The sequence below is a fragment of the Thamnophis elegans genome, chromosome 4 (assembly GCF_009769535.1).
Source record: "Thamnophis elegans isolate rThaEle1 chromosome 4, rThaEle1.pri, whole genome shotgun sequence".
Classification (NCBI taxonomy): Eukaryota; Metazoa; Chordata; class Lepidosauria; order Squamata; family Colubridae; genus Thamnophis; species Thamnophis elegans.
Genome location: NC_045544.1, coordinates 103,308,208 through 103,325,514, shown reverse-complemented (window position 1 = coordinate 103,325,514; position 17,307 = coordinate 103,308,208). Strand labels below are relative to the sequence as shown.

Below are 17,307 nucleotides of genomic sequence, written 5' to 3'. Positions count from 1 at the left end.
TAAATATGCATTATCCGCAAATGGTGTGTATAGCTGGGAATATTTGAGGGGAAAGGCTGAGATAATATTTTAAAACATGGGAACCAGTTTAATTTGCTTTACAGAGAAACATGTACATATAGTTTAGTTACAAATTATATCTAATGTGAGATTATGAGATTGCATGTAGTTGTTTATGCTAGAAATGATAGCAGATATTAATCAAATTTTGGCCTCTGTATATAAGTGATTACAATGACTCAATTTTCCAAGTTTGAAAATGAATTTAATAAAGCAGATAAAATATACAGAGATATATATCAATAAATATATTGAATCCAAGGGGGTGGGGAACAGGCATACCATTGAAGAAATTCACTCCTAGTTTGCTGCTCCTATGATTTCATTCACTTTATATAATATTACAAACATGTTTATTACATGGAAAATGGCTAAACATAGGATAAAACAGGAGATATATACTTTTTACCATGAATCTTTTTGAGGGTAGTAAAATAGTAGTAAATATGTTTTTATATCCCTTTGTATCATAACTTTGTGTTTAATGAGTAATTTTCAATTTCTTTTTTGCATTAAAACTTACTGCTACTAATGTAGCAGGCTGTGCCCTAGAAACCTTTTGAGCACAATATATTAAGTATGTGGATCTATTGCAGCAGAAGACCTTGAATTTACTTCTGGTTGCATTTATATTTGTTGTTACTTTCAGCTCTTTATTTTTCAGTAATGAAGTACTCAGGATTATGAATGTAATTTTGTTATCTTTGTAATTTTTGCAGGTTTTTGTAAAACATTTTTTTTAAAAAAAATGGTGCAAAATCTTCCAACAATCAAACACTGGGATCTTTTCAGTTTTGGCTTTGCAGAAGAAAAACAAAATAGGAGCAGCTGTGAGGCTCTGCATAGCAAGTAGCTTCTAAGCTACATGACAGCTTCTGGATTTCAGCCCCATTGGGAAATACACAGTCTCCTGGTTTATTACATGGCAGGCAGTCCATGGTCTGATGAAAGAATCAACTTTGGAAAGACAGGATTGGAGTCGGTAAATTGCTTGCAGTGAAGGTGACAAAATTCCTTGGAAATACGGCTATTGGATAAGATGACTTCTACATACACTTGGATACTGACTTCTCCATATATGCTGGAATATTGATTAAATCTTGCTGGATTTGTGGATCTTTTAAAAAGGTCTTCTAAGTAGTTTATGGACCTTCCTACATTTGTGTATTTTCCATCCATCCCCAGCTTCTTTTCATCTTGTCAACATGGATTTTTAATATTAATATATTTGCTGATTCACTCTTAGTCTTCACTTTGAGAAGCAGATGACTGAATAACTTTTTATCAGTGCCTTTTATTTTTTAAACTTTTTTTACAGTTCAAATAAAATTGCACATTTGTTGGTGCTTTATCTTTCCTTTCTTCCATTATTTTTATCTTTATTATTGAAAAAGAACAAATTTGCATCTTGGCTGAAAAGCCTGAGCCTTTCCTACTGGGGGAAGGCGGCCACATTATTTTTCCCCAGAACCTGGAAAGCAAGAATTAAGTATCTGTTGTGAGTGGTCACTGGAAAGATTTTACCCTGTCTGCTTCAACGCCCCCACCACCACTCCCCCCTCCTCTTCCCCCTCTCCCCCACCCCACCCCACCAAGAATGGGGCCTGTGCTCCTTCGGCGTGGAGGCTGCCTCCTACTTTGGATGGCACTGCTCCTGGGATGTTGGGCTGAACTTGGCAGTGGCTTGGAGTTCCCAGGAGCAGAGGGCCAGTGGACTCGCTTCCCCAAATGGAATGCCTGCTGTGAAAGCGAGATGAGCTTTAACATGAAAACCCGCAGTTCCAGTGGGCTGGTCCTTTACTTTGATGATGAGGGCTTCTGCGACTTCTTGGAGTTAATTCTGACACAAGGTGGGCGGCTCCAGCTAAGTTTCTCCATCTTCTGTGCTGAGCCTGCCATCTTGCTCTCTGACATGGCTGTCAATGACAACCTGTGGCACACTGTGGTCATTCGCCGCAATTTTAAGAATACAACACTATTAATTGATCAGGCTGAAGCTAAATGGGTAGAAGTGAAGTCTAAGCGGCGGGACATGACGGTCTTCAGTGGTCTCTTTCTAGGAGGGTTGCCTCCAGAGTTACGTTCACCTACCCTGAAAGTAACACTCTCCTCAGTGAAGGATAGGGAACCTTTCAAAGGATGGATAACAGATGTAAGAGTCAATTATACACAGTCTTCACCTTTGGAGAGTCAAGAAGTACGTCTGGATGATGAACAGAGCCACTTATGTGCTAGAGATATTTGCCTCAATGGTGGTGTATGCTCTGTGCTCAACAATCAGGCGGTGTGTGACTGCTCCCATACTGGTTTCCATGGGAAGGATTGCAGTGAAGGTAAGAATCTGTTTTGCCCTTTCCCAGTGAGCCTGCCCCTCAATGAAAGAGGAGGTCAAGAGATGGAGACTGCATGGCTTTTCCTCCATAGGAGTGAATCTTGCAGCTATGCTTTCCCCTGATTCATCTCACATTTGAATCTTTTGTTAAATATTCCAACCCCTCTTCTTCCATCTCTCTGAACTATGTCACAAGCATATTTTTGCATTGTAAAGATCAAGCTGAAAATTAGGTTGAGGATCAGAATTTTGTAGAATTGTAAGGAATGCAAATAAAAAGAATAGAGGTTTGGGAAGCTGTACTGTGAATAGGTAGATGTATTTTTTACCCCACTCAAGAAAGGATAATGTTAGTTTTCAGGAAATAGACTGGCAAATTGATCTACCAATCAGGTCACTTGAAGTATTACAATTTAACTGTACAGTCCTAATAATTGGACAAAAAGGAATAATTCTAAATACAGTTGCTTATATTTAACAATTGTGTGGATTTAGTTGTTGCAAACCTCATTATCTGCATTCATGGGAAGAGAGCTTATTGGATTTATTTTTCATAACAGAGAAATTCAGTATTTCTCCTGTATAAGGCTAGATTAGTAAATATATATAACAAATTTTCTTGCCATGGGATGCCCTCAGAGCCAATATAAATAATATTGTATGAGGGAAAATAATGTATATCTTGTATGCTTGCAAAAATAAAAGTTATATTATCAAAGGTGAAATGGAAAGGATTGTTTAAAATAGATACAAAATAGATAATTGGGTAGCTTCATTTAGTAAAGCCCTAGTCCTTTCTCTTTATCATTTTAATCTAATTTTACTGGCAATGGAACAAATACTTGTGGAGTATGTCTTTATATGAATTTCCTGTCTTCTTTATATGGAAGTTAGCCTCAGTCACCCAACATTTTTTTCCAATTTAACTCTTTATTTGATAAAATTTCATCTGATCTACCATTTTTCTATCATTAATCAAAAAGCCACTCAGTCTGTTTTAATATATATTTACAGTTGCTCTTGAAATTGTAATATCTCATATGTTGTATTTTACTGGCTGCTTTATAAAGCTGGTCATTAACCAAAATTAATAAAGTATATAGCCTGTGTATTGTAGTGGTTTACGAGGAAACACTTTTGAATTGGTCTTCTGGCAGTGCTTAGTTTTAAGATGGTATGGGATTTTAAAGAATTTTTTGCATAAATTTAGATTTTTCTATTATGATATGTGAATTTTCTTATGTAATTTATACTGATAATTAGTTGAGAGATTAGCTGAGAGATTAATTGTGATACCACCACAAAAACTATTAGAAGTAGCTTTTTAGGCAATGCTCTTAAATCCTAAAAAACCTGGAAAAATTAAAACTCTTCATTTGAAATATAAAACTATGATATCTCCATTTTAGTTTTTTATTTCAGTTGATGCATATTAAACTCATAACCCATTTTAGAAATCAGCAACAGTTTTAATAGGGCAGGAAACAAAATTATAAGAGAAAATATATTTTATCTTATAATTAAATATATAGTCCTAAAAGTGTTTAGATTTGCCCAGAAGCAATTTCTTTGGCTTTCTATTGGATATACAGGTAAGTGCTAAAATTGCAAAAATATATAGCATTTGCATTCTCTTAATTGCAAGGATGCTTCATCTTAAGAGTAAAAATGCCTTAGACTAATCACAGAGGAACATTCACTGTTGTATAACTATAATGTTAGATGGATGGATGGATGGATGGCAGGCAGGCAGGCAGGCAGGCAGAAACTTTATTAATTATGGACGACTATTACTCTCCCTTCCTTCCTATTTGTTAATGGAAGCAATTTTCAATAAGTTAAATTGCATATCAGCAACACATTGTCTGTTTATCAATTAATAATATTGAATTTGTATTTATAGGAATAAAATATCTATATATAATTTGTTGCACTCATTAAGGAGGGTAATCAGAATAGCTATTGGGTATAGTATTTTCATTTTTAGAATGTATTTTGAAGTGGTAGATTTGAAAATCTTCAGTGGATTCTATCCAGAGGTTGAGAAGCTGAAAGATGGTGTCCCTTGCATAGTGCTGTGTTTTATATGATTGCTGAAGAGTTGTTCATCAGACTTGTAATGTATTATTAATAGGTACTTAATGTATTTTGAATTTCTGGCTATTAACATTAATTGTATTTTATTAGTACATATCATATAACTATTACTATGGGTAAATCATAATTAACAAACTTACATTCCTTAAATATTTGCAAATCACCAAACACTGCATTTGTAGTATTATTAAAGTTAGCAATCCCTACCCATTTTCTGACCTTGAAAAAGCTAAATAGCATGTTGTTCCCACTTAGTAGGAAAAGTAAGGAAATCTTAGGCAGAAATTAAATTAGAAAGTTGAAAAAAAAGTAGAAACAGGTAATGGCAAATCATTTTCATACCATTGCCAGAAACCGTACATGGATATATTCATTAGTTATCAGGAATGAGAATTTTAAAAATAATTTTTCATATTTAATAAATATTATATACAGTAGTATGCAATTCATGTCTCAATTTAAAACATATTTCAGGCTATATTACCCTGACAGCCTGTTCCATTTAGTTAGTCAGATTAAAAACCTTTCTATAGAATAGGAAAAGGGTATAGCCACAAATATCTCTACATCCATAACCATTTAGTTCACTTGCTTTAAAAAACATAGCAAGGATGGTTTGGAACCAGAATACTATAACTGTCTGCAATTTACAGCTTGTCAGATAATAGACATAATTTTTTTTATCACATGCATTGAATTTGAAGAAAAATCCAAATGAAAAATTAAGATGCCTGAAAAACTGACATATTCTATTGCATAACCAGATCTTCAATTCTAGTTTAATTAATGGATTTGTCAATTAACCATGCTGTAAGATAACAATGAAAACTCATAATATTCTCACATTTTCAAACATTTAATATATGAAGCATTTCCTTGATAAAATATCAAAAGATGCCTAACAAAATGACCCATTTTTAGTAAATTAAAATATTATTTTTGACAATGCAAATCTAGGTTTCAGCCTCCTGGTATAGCAACAGTCCAAGTTTAGAAAAAGAATTGATGAAAATCAGCTAGTAGAATGGCTAATTTTAATCAAAGACAACTGAAATTCCTAATTACTAAACTAATAATTCCTTCATTACTACACAATATTTAATGTGGATCACTGAGTAAAAGGCTTTAAAAAAGCAAAATAAACCAATGGTTTATTCCATGTGAGGAAAATAGATAGGTATGAAAATAATATTAGTGAAAAACATATATTAGCTGTGATAGAGATGAGTTCCATACTAAAGATGATTAGGATTTTTAAAGCAAAACCAATTTCATATAAATTTATGAAGTCATATCATCAATACAGTATATATTTCTAGATGTTATATCTCATAAACATAAATATGATGTGTAGAAAGGGACCTCAAAAGGAGAATTAAAACATTTATGAAATTGGAAAGTCTTCATTTTTCCTTTATTTTTTAAAGAAAGAATGAATAACAGTTAATCAGATTTATAGAATTTTGTTCAAGGCATATACCTGATTTAAAAAAAACTTCCACAAGGTATGGCATGGAAGACAATAATGAAATATATATTTTGATGTAAACCTTGTGACTTAAGTATATACTTGGGTTTGATGTTGGAACACAAGGGCAAAAGGAATGAGGTTTGCACTATGACATATTATGTTTTGTTATCATTAAGAACAGATGATTAAAAGATTAGGGTTGTCCCCTCCACAAAAAAATGTATGTGGATTGGATGGTAATCGTGCATTCTTTAATGAGAATATAAAAAGTTGTTGAAAAGAAATAAATATAAAGTGAAAATAATTAAAGAAACTGCTGCAACAGCACTGAATGCCTTTAAAAGGTGAACCTTAAGATTACTAGCTGCTTGGGTGGGACTGCATGGATGAGGCTATACATACCTGCCAAATTTAACTCTTTCTATACTGTCCAATAATAAAGCTTTTCTCTATTTTCTTTACATCTCTGTTCATTACTTCTTTCTTTTGCCTCATTTTATCCACTTTGTCCTGGGCTTCCTTTGTCTTTCCCTTCCTGGGCCAGTTAATAGATTCCCTCCCACCCCCTTTTTGGGGTGTTTCTGATAAGAAAAAAGGAGGTAGAATGTTTCAACATTTCTGTATGAAGAGCTTGCATGTGAAATGCAGAATAGTAGATATATGGAATATTTTGTTTTACTATTAATATTAGCTATTGATTCAGTTAATATAAGGGCATTGCGTTTACATATGCATACATATGTACGGTAGACATATATCCACATGCATATGTAGAAGGGTGTCACATACATATATTTATGTCGATTGTGAAAATTTCTGGGACTGGTTTCAGTTGTATTGGACTATTTTGGGATGGCAAGATATAGAATCTAGGATTCTTTCTGAGAGGATTTTTCCCCTTTGCTTATTCTTCTATCTCAGTGGTAGTCAACCTGGTGCCTACCACCCACTAGTGGACGTTACAGCTTTCATAGTGGGTGGTAGGGTTTGCTGTAACTGCTTTATAAATTTTATAAAGTAAAGTTACTTCCTTACTTTATACATCACCACTACTGTGGAACCAGTGGGCAGTTAGAAAATTTTACTACTAACAGAGATACCAAAGTGGGTGGTAGGTATAAAAAGGTTGACTATCCCTGCTCTATCTATTTTGCTTTTATTTATTTATGGATTTCTTTCTGATGGTTGCTTAAATTGAGAATAGTCTTTCTTTCAGATAAATAGGGCAATGGATAGATGGATTATCCCATTTCTTTTTCTCACAATACCAGCATTTCACAATCCTAGCAAATCCAATGAAACAATTTGGCAAGATTTCATAACAGATTTTTTAAGAAGTCATTCTTCATATCTCTCCTTAATTCACTAAGATCTTTTCTTGCCAGACACGAAGCCAATGGCTTATACAGTAAAAGGAGATTAGATGAATCTTCAAAGAAAAGTATATTGATAGCAAATGGTTCAACTCTCAATACAGCAGCAGCAAAGCATCAATAATGATGTAGGTTAAATAATATGTGCTCACAAAAATATAAACATAGTAAATCAGATCAGATTATTTTAATTTGTTAAATCCTAGAATGTTTTGTTATATGATGGTATTTCTGCAAGATTTTGAATTTGAGAAAATTCAATGGAATTTTTAATACTTTTTATTGAAAATTATTTTATTTCCATTAAAAAACAACTTGATCACTATCTGAATGTTTTCTATTAAAACCAAAAATCATCCATATACTGTTTTGCTAGTATTAAAAATCCTAAAAAAATCCTGTTCCTTTTAATGAGACAATGATGAGCATTTGAAGGAAGACAAAGTAATAAGAGTTAAAAGCAAACCAATCCATGTTTAAAACAATTATAATGTTCATTAAAGCAAAAGTTTTATAATATTATTCCAATATTAGTTAGTGGCCCTTCCTTTGAGCATTTTAATGACCAGAACATACTGCAACAGTAGTTTCTAGGTAATAAAGTAGTAAAACTGATTTATTTATAGTCTTGAGGGTCATATTTGATTAAATTAAGGAAGAATACCTATGTACTTTCTAAATTAATTTAAATGAGCCTTCAAAATGATGTTCATGTTTCTCCTCCACATTACTAATTTATCCTTTCCTGTAATATAAAACCAGAAAACAATATCCTTTATTGCTTTTATTATTATTTGTTCAATGTGAAGTCATAGCTGCCAATTCTTTAACTGGTGTTGATCTTTGTAGAGCATAGAATAATAGGGTTGGAAGGTACTTTGAAGATCTTTTAGTCCAACCTCCTAGTGAAACAGAAAATCCTAGATAATTCTGGGTAAATGGCTGTCCAGTCTTTTCTTGAAAACCTCCAGTGATGGAGAACCTACAACCGCCAGAAGTAAACTGTTCCACTGATTAAAGGAAATTTCTCCTTAAATTTGGGTTGTATCTCTCTTTAATGATCTTCTGCCCATTACTTCTTGTCCTGCCTTCAGGTGCTTTGGAGAATACATTGAATCCTTCTTTTCTGTGACAATTCTTCAAATATTGGAAGACTGCTATCACATCACTCTAGTTCTTCTCTTTGTTAGACTAAACATACATAGTTCCTTCAGTTGTCATCATATGGTATGGCCTCCATACTTGTTTTCATCTTTGTTGCTCGTCTATGCATTCTTTCTAGGGTCTCAACAATGTTTTTGTATCATAGTGACCAGAATTGGATGCAGTATTCCAAGGGTAGTCTTACCAGTGCAGTATAAAGTGATACTGTCAATTCACATGATATTGAAACTACCCTCTGTTGGTGCAACCTAGGATTGCATTAGTTTTTCATTTGCATTTTCTTCTCAAGAACCTTGGATGTCATAATATATGTGTCTATTATATATGTAGATCTAAACAGAGTATATGTATGTCCAAGTATACAGATGTGTAGATTGCATTGTATATGTGTAGATCCAAGCAGTGTGGCCTTTTGCAATTGATAGATTGAAATATTGCCAATGTGGAGATCACTGGGACAATCACTGCTGGTTTATTCCAAAATCAATTTTGATGTTCACATCTTGACACTTTGTGACCATATCCTCCTCCTCCCCCTTTAGCAATAGTTTCTACATATACCTAACACCTGCCATATAAAGTTCTGTTTTAAAATGTAATTGGCTTTATAATTACCATCTAATATCTTTGTTCATGCAGGCGGCACACAACATTTATAGGTAGTTTACTACTTCTTTTAATACAAAAGACAGCTGATTAATTTTATGTTAAATCACTGCTGAGTTTAACCCCGTATTATATATGTAGATTAACCAATAGATATTCCATTACTTACGTATGCTCAAATCCAGTAGCAGATGCCAAAGACAATTACTCTGTACAGTGAGTTTTTTTAAACAAAATACAAATTTCATGTTGCATATAGTGAATTGTTTTTATTTTTAGTTTGAATACTGATTATATAAGCCACACAGAGTAACTTTGGACAGGGAGATGGGCAGCATATAAAATACATAAATGAATAAATATATAAATAAATAAAAATATTTGCTTCATGATATATTATTTTGTTTCTAATCTAAGTTGTGGATTTAGGAAATTAGAAAAGAGGATATATGATTGAGGCATCCTATAAAAACATAGAAAGAAATACTATATACAAATTTCTTATAAACATGTGCTCTATAGCTGAGTGATCTTTTAAGTTACTCACAATCATGTGTATTGCATTCACCCTACCAAAATAGTAATCAAAGCTAAATGGGTTTGATGCTAATCCAACCGAAGATTAAAAAGTTATTCAATATATAGTGTAAATGTCAACATCTCAGACATGGAAAAGAAAACAATATTAAACATGGTTTAATTTTAGAATAGGGTTTGAGCCACTGTCTCTGATGTTAAATTTGAAACCAAGTGCAAAGAAAGGTTACTGAAGATTTTAAAAAAGCTGCTAGTAATGGAAGACAAGGGAAAGTATTTTAGTAAATCTTGGTAAAAGTTTTTATAAACATTACCGGAAAGAACAATGATTATTTGACAGTCATCTATAAATTATTAAAGATTACAAAACAATATATTGACCATGCCTTCCACAATCCATTTCAGCAATAAACACAAATAGGAGAATCAGCCTAATCACCTAAATTATATAATATGTCTATGAAAACATTATTTTTAAACAGTTCCAAATAAACATATGGCTCCTTTAAATCTATGAAGGCTTTCTCATTGATAACATATCTATTTCCTTTGACCAATCTGTTTCTGTAATACATTTGGAAAAATTACTGTCTACATGACCTGCATTGATATCAAGGACTTGTGAAGGTGGGATTAGACTGTTCATTCTTCTTTGCCAGCCTGGACAATCCCTGGAGAACATTTCCAGTAATGGAATTCTTATGTGATTAGAAATATAACTACATTAAAGAAATAATAAACAATGGAGATAACAATTGGCATATATTACTTCATATACAAACAAGTTGCTCATACACATCTTCAACGTATTTTCTCAGAATAAGAATGCTTCAACAATCAATTTTCTACTGGTATGGGAAATGAAATTTGAAATGAAGTGAAATTCTTCCATATACAGTATATACAGTACTGAAACAATTAAGGTGCTAAAGCACAATCAGCTATTCTGCAGGACAGTAGGACTAGCTTCTATCTATATATTTGTAATAGAAATGAACTATTAGGTCAGGAATGGAATATTGGTTGCATTCTCTTATTATCCAACAGCAGTATTACTTTACATTTTTATGTTAGCCTATTTCTACTCATAACAGAAATGCTGCCTGTATGTAAAGAGACTAGTGTTTTAATTATTTTAATGTTATTCCTTTTTAGGCAATAATTTTATATGTGATTAGTACCCAGTAAAACATCAGAGGCCATTAAAATTGCTTGATAATATATTTGTTATCATATATGTGTATCTATCTATCTGTCTACCTGTCTGTCATCCATCCATCCATCCGTCCATCCATCCATCGATCTATCTATCTATTTATCTATCTATCTATCTATCTATCTATCTATCTATCTATCTATCTATCTATCTATCTATCTATCATCTATCTATCTGCATTGATCATGAGGAGTGGGGCTTCTGAATATCACTCATAGCATTACTGTAGCTATATACGGTAAATAATTTATTTGATGTTTCCTATATTTCTTCTTGTATGTTTGGAATCATAAAATCTCCAACTTATCTATCACATCGATCAATCTGTCCATTCGCCCATCCATCTATCCAGTAAATCACTGAAATGAATCTAAAGAATCTTTACAAATAATTATTTTACTACAGTGTAATAACTTACAATGCTATCTAAAATAGCACGTACACATACTCCTCAATGAATTATTGCATCTTCTTTTCAGTTCTTTTTTTACATATGAGCAAAAGTGGTTTACTTCATATAATTACTGTGAGGGACAAACTGTAAAAAGCAAAGTCATCACAGAATCTGTCTTAGAAAAATTCCATACAAGTGGGTAATACTAAGGATGATAGTTTATTAATTCAAATTTAAAGGCAAGTGAATATACAAACTCATTTGTTCTTGTTGAACCAGTTACTATCCATCTTTGGTATCCTATTTGCTATTGTGAAATAAATTGGTTTCTTCTTCCAATGTAACTTGACTTGGAACTGAGGAGTAGTGATCTTTTCCTCAGTTAGCTTCTGGTCACACCTTAGCTGTTATTATTGAGCTCTTCCAGGTATCAACAAGACTGATTTTTTAACATACTGTTAATTTCAGATTGAACTTGGCCATAAAGTTTGTCAATCTTCTGCCATCAGTAGTTGGGTCGTGAACTTGGCTAACCATTCTGTTACATGTCTGTACAGTCATTCTGTAAAAGACTATTCTTGGTCTAGTTAATTTTATTTGGCCACTGACTGCATTGCACCCAATGCTTTAATCAAAATAGAGCTGGAAGGGATCTTGCAGGTCTTGTAGTCCAACCTCCTGCTCAGTCATCAAGATGAAGAGCGAGAGGGAAGAGCCCGTCTGGGAGAGGGCCCCACTGCCACTTCACCTTTCGAGCTGAAAGGTTTTCCTTGGGGCGGCAGGTGTGAAAACCTTCGGAATGGGGTGGATGGGAGTCGAGGGTGCCTGGGAGTAGGTGCGGCTTTTCCTTCTGGCTCGCTTGGGCACAGCCTCCTGGAAGTGACTGCAGGCTGCGTGGATGTGTGAATGATGAGGATCAAGCCGAAAGAGTCGATTTCCTATCTTTAGGACACCCCCTTGGCATTGCTTGATGGAAGCCCCTTGAAAAGATGAACAGCAACTAAGAAGCCTTTTCTTTTGTTTATATCCCTCCACACCTTCCCTGTTTCTCAGTTCTGGTGGCTGTGCCTTCTCACTGCCTTCATTAACTTGGCTCTTCTGGTTTACCTGTGTGAATGGCTTCTTTAGTCAGGCTCCACAATTACTGTGTTCACTCTTAAGCAACGTGGAAATGACATTGGCTTTGGCTCTTTCATAGTAGATGTATACTTTCTCTTGAGAGTAAACAATGCCATTTCATTTTTAATAGATGCCAGCCAGTGTGTTCACTGTAAAGACATGACAACAAAGGTTATCTTAACCTGGAGGCTTTTGTAAGAGTAGATTGAGGAGATAGCAGAGGAGTTATCCCTGCTAATCCCTTCCATCTCCAAACATTCACAGTTACCTCTAGAGCAGTGTTTCTCAACCTTGGCAATTTTAAGATGCACAGACTTCAACTCCCAGAATTTTCCAACCAGCCATGCTAGTTGAGGAATTCTGAGTGTTGAAGTCCAAAAGTCTTAAAGCTGTCAAGTTTGAACTGAGGTTTTATTTCTAAAGGGTTAGGGGTGCAAGGGTTTTGTAACTTGACAGCTTTAAGATTTGCACACTTCAATGCCAGAGTTCCTGAGCCAACATTTTGGTTGCTAAGCAAGAATGTTGTTAAGTGAGTTTCACCACATTTTGCAAGTTGGTCACTATTACTGCCAAGTCACTCCCACCCGGTCACATGACCACCAAGCCACTCCCACCCAGTCACATGACCACCAAGCCACTCCCACAAAACAGGCCACACCTACTGTGAAGCACCTACAACTTCTTAAGACAAACTGTTCCACTGGTTAATTTTTTTCACTATTAGGAAGTTTCTCCTTAGTTCTAGGTTGGTTCTCTCCTTGATTAGTTTCCATCCATTGTTTCTTGTCTTGTCTTCTGGTGTAGCCCCTGAAATTTCTCCTTAATTTCAGGTTCCTTCTCTCCTAGATTAGTTTCCATCCATTATTTCTTATCTTTATTGTCTTTACTATATTCTTCCTGCCTATGAAAACAACACCATTCCCTCATTATTTTTCATGTCCTGAGTATTCTAGTCAGTAGTGAAATTCAATTTTTTTTACTACCGATTCTGTGGGCGTGGCTTGGTGGGCATGGCAGGGGAAAGATACTTCAAAATCTCCATTCCCACCCCACTCCTGGGAGAAAGATATTGCTAAATCTCTATTCCCACCCCACTCTGGGGCCAGCAAGAGGTGGAATTTGCCTCTTAGTATTTTCTCCAAACTACTCAAAATTTCTGCTACTGGTTCTCCAGAATCTGTCAGAACCTGCTGAATTTCACCCCTGATTCTTGTCCATTTCAGTTTGATGTCTATGTATAGTTGATTCTTTTCATCTTTTCTGTAGTGAATTTTCCCATGTTCATGTTTCTTAAATTTTACACTCCGTTTGCAATTATGCACTTGCAGCCTATTTTTCCTTTTCCTGCCCTGCAACATCAATAAAAAGACATTAAAAGGCTTTAATCTAATTCCACCATATGCACCATTAGTACCCTGAAATTATCAATTCTTCAGCAGCACATTGAATGACTTCTGATCTCATGGGACCATCATCTTCTTTTATCAACAATCACTTTATGTTGTCTATCCATATGGCTTGGTAAAGTACAGAAGTAGTTTATCATTACTATTTTTCTCACTCTATGAAATATCTTTGTTATTGTCACTAAATGGTCATCTGTCTCCAGCATTACTTAACAACCTAACCCTATATCATTGCTACCCTATATAAATGCCTGCTCAATTTAGCTGGATAGCTAGGATGATCTTCATGTGTTTGGCGACCCTGCTGGGAATATATAATTTTGGTGTACACTCTAGATGTTCTTTGGTTCTCTCTCATACAAAATGAGGCAGCATAGCAAGACTTGAGGGGGAAATTATTGCTATAAGAAGTCAGCTAATATATAAATATTGCTTTATATCCAGTTTTTATCCTATTGATGGGGAAAACCATGTGATGAGGGATTCTTCCAGAAACAGTAGAAGTTTCCACTGTAAGAAAGGGCATTATTCCATTTTATTGTGCCTATCCACAAATAGTATGATTCTGTAATGATGTAATATTGAACACTGGTTCTCCAAATTCTATATTATTAATCTTTTCTTGGTCAAAGATACGAATTGCAATCAATGCATCTCATTATATATCATGCATTCTTAAAATTGTATATATGTTTGCTTTACCTTTTAAAATTAATTGTATAAAAATTATTTCAGATCCTATATGACATAAAAATTGGAATCGTAAAAGCTTGATATCCCAACATAATTGTTTGCTGTAAAAGTATGTAGGGAGAAATATCTATCAGGTTCAGTTCCAATTGGGGAGAAAGACACTGGAAACATGGAGGCTGATTGGAAAGATGGTTTAATGGAGCAGAACCATCAAGCACATGGTCCTGGTGCAGTTGATCATATGGATTGGAGGGTGAGGGTTATTTATATCCTCTCTGGGCTTTGAACTTTCTGTTTCTATGGCAAGAGCGTACTATTGGTTGCTGTCCAATTCCCATGGGGCTATGCTGGAATTATAGCTAATATTGCAGGTTATTGGAGCCAAGCAAGGTTGAAGCTTGGGCTGATGCAATTAAGGGGCTTGTTGTGTAGTTGCTATTGTAGCTGAATGGCTGATCCCTAAAGGATAATCCCATCATCCTGGAGCTGATTTTTTTTTTGTAGATAAACTGGTCCAGCCTTTCTTAATAGACCCCAAATATCTGTTGGGAGCAGGGAGCTGAATATCTGCTGGGGGCAGGGAATTTCTGTCTCACTTATGATTTCCATTTCTCTTTTAGGGGAACTATAATATTCTGCCTTTTAAATATTTCTCAAAATATTTCATTCTTCTAGGAGGTGTGACTTCACTTAAGTAATATACTTATTTTATCCTATGATAAAATATGAAGCTTATGAAAATCATATGTGTGTGATATCACATATATAAATTGTGAGATATATTGGGGACTTGTGTACATGTACATATTCAGGCTGAGTAGTTAATGGAAGAAGATAATAAGACATATGATTGGTTATAACTACAGAGGATGAAAGTATTTCTGTATCATCATAAGGATTATTGGCAGCCATGATCAGGCTGAGTAATTCATACTTTTTAAAATATGAAATCAGTCTTACACGTTTGTATTTTGGAAGGAAAAAAAATCTAAATTTCCTTTATGGTGGTAAAAATATCAATGAGTAGAAACAAGGCTTGAATTGAATTCTTAAGAAGGATAATACTTCTATACTTTTCTTTTAATTTTCAGGGAAACCACAATGTGTTTTAAAGTATTTAAAGAATATACAATAACTTCAAACTTTGTTCTAATTGATCACTGTGTAATTTTATGAGAAAGCTAAAAAGGAATTTGTTTTACTACATTGAAGTCACTTCTTTCATTTTTAAATATTATTTATGCTCCTCATCTTGTGGTGCATTCAAGTTGTCTTGAATGTAGAATAAAATATAATCCTATCCTTTCCTATTACTGTATATTTAAGAAAATTTGGAATGTCCAGTGTGTTCAATACAATATATATGTTTATTTGCTTAGAGTGCAATCAAGAGCAATAAAAGGAAAGACTGTATTTTGGAGGTGTGAATAAACTATTACATTATTAATGGCAAAAATACGTATATCCAAACTTTTCCCAATGAAAATCTGTTATCACAGTTTTTTTAAATGACATTCCTTTCAATGCCTTCATTATATTGTCCTATGAAATTCTGAGTAATTGTAGGTAATATTTTAACATACAGGCTGATATCATTTTATCAATAAATATGCAATGAATAGCAATACCGATTGAGCTACAAACATAATCCTACCCTTCATTTGTTTAGGCAGATTTGTAATTGATCAGTATTGTGCATTGCTCTGAGTATTATTCCTCCCTCCCGTCATTCATTTAGTACTTGAATTGTTTTAAGAATGATTTCAGATTTGACTGCATATAACTTTTGTTCTGTCTAGATCTAGAAACTAGTTTTCTTAATTGTCTGTCAAGTTTTGTTTTCTATTTTTCTAATGTTATCATATAGCATGTTGATGAGAAGATAATGTGGTATTAAAAACAGTGATCAACACTCTCAGAAGCTAGGATTGTGGGTTTTCATGTAACTTTTAAGTATATTATTACAGAACTTGTTTCAAGATGTAAGACTGACTGAGCTAGTTTGAAGGAATGCTTATAATAATTTGGAGATTTTTTTTAAAAAAATGCTTCAATTCAAATATTTTGTGTATGATAGAGAGCTTTTTCCCACTTCAATAACTTAATAAAATTAATTCTGGGAGCATGGGAAAGGATCAAGGGGACTCCAGGAACTTCATCAACTTTTCAGTTGGATTGGGAAGTTTTAAAAATTAAAAAAATTGGTGTTAATTTAAGTTTGATCAGGAAAATGGAATTTGTACTTATGCTCTTCTTGCTTTGTCCACGTTAGTAGTGTTGTAATAATAATACTGCTTCAGCGATGAGAATACCTTTTCAACCCCGGCTGCATTCAAAAGCTAAGCAGATAGCCTAGTCAATACTTGGAAGTACTACATTGGAAGAATGTTGTCAATTTGTAATGCAAGTCATTGGGCTTTAGCTAAACGGATTGAAACTGACATGTTGTCAAATTACTGGTGTTATCTAGGACTGTATTTTAGTTTTACAGTATAAAAACAAACAGCAAAATTTGCATTATTTATTTAGTTCATGGATTTCTAGTGCCATCCAATTCAACTCTGAGTGATATATAATAGAAAGAAGCAATAAACAAAGAAAACTATATATTAAAAATAACCTAGGATATAAAATATAAAATAGTGATCAAACAGGATGATCATCTAGATAATGTATTCAATGAATTAAAATGATTTAGAGTTGCTATCTTGAGTATACTTTCTAAAAGACAGGACTAGATTCTTAGTTGCTCAGTGTTGGGTATTGCTGGGTCTTTGGGGAAAAAAGGGTAGCCTCAATTTTAACTCTTAGAGCAGTGTTTCTCAATCTTGACAACTTT

General features: G+C 33.9%; 1 protein-coding gene across 1 annotated transcript in view; it reads left to right on the top strand.

The window, feature by feature from the left end:
* The first annotated feature begins 791 nt into the window (after window positions 1-791).
* The window catches only part of LOC116507757 (neurexin-1-like), an 80,897-nt gene continuing 64,381 nt past the window's right edge, over window positions 792-17,307 (top strand). The window contains exon 1 of the mRNA XM_032216084.1: window positions 792-2,393. Coding sequence (XP_032071975.1) covers window positions 1,658-2,393 — 736 coding nt within the window. The 5' untranslated portion in view covers window positions 792-1,657. The remainder of the gene's footprint in view (window positions 2,394-17,307) is intronic.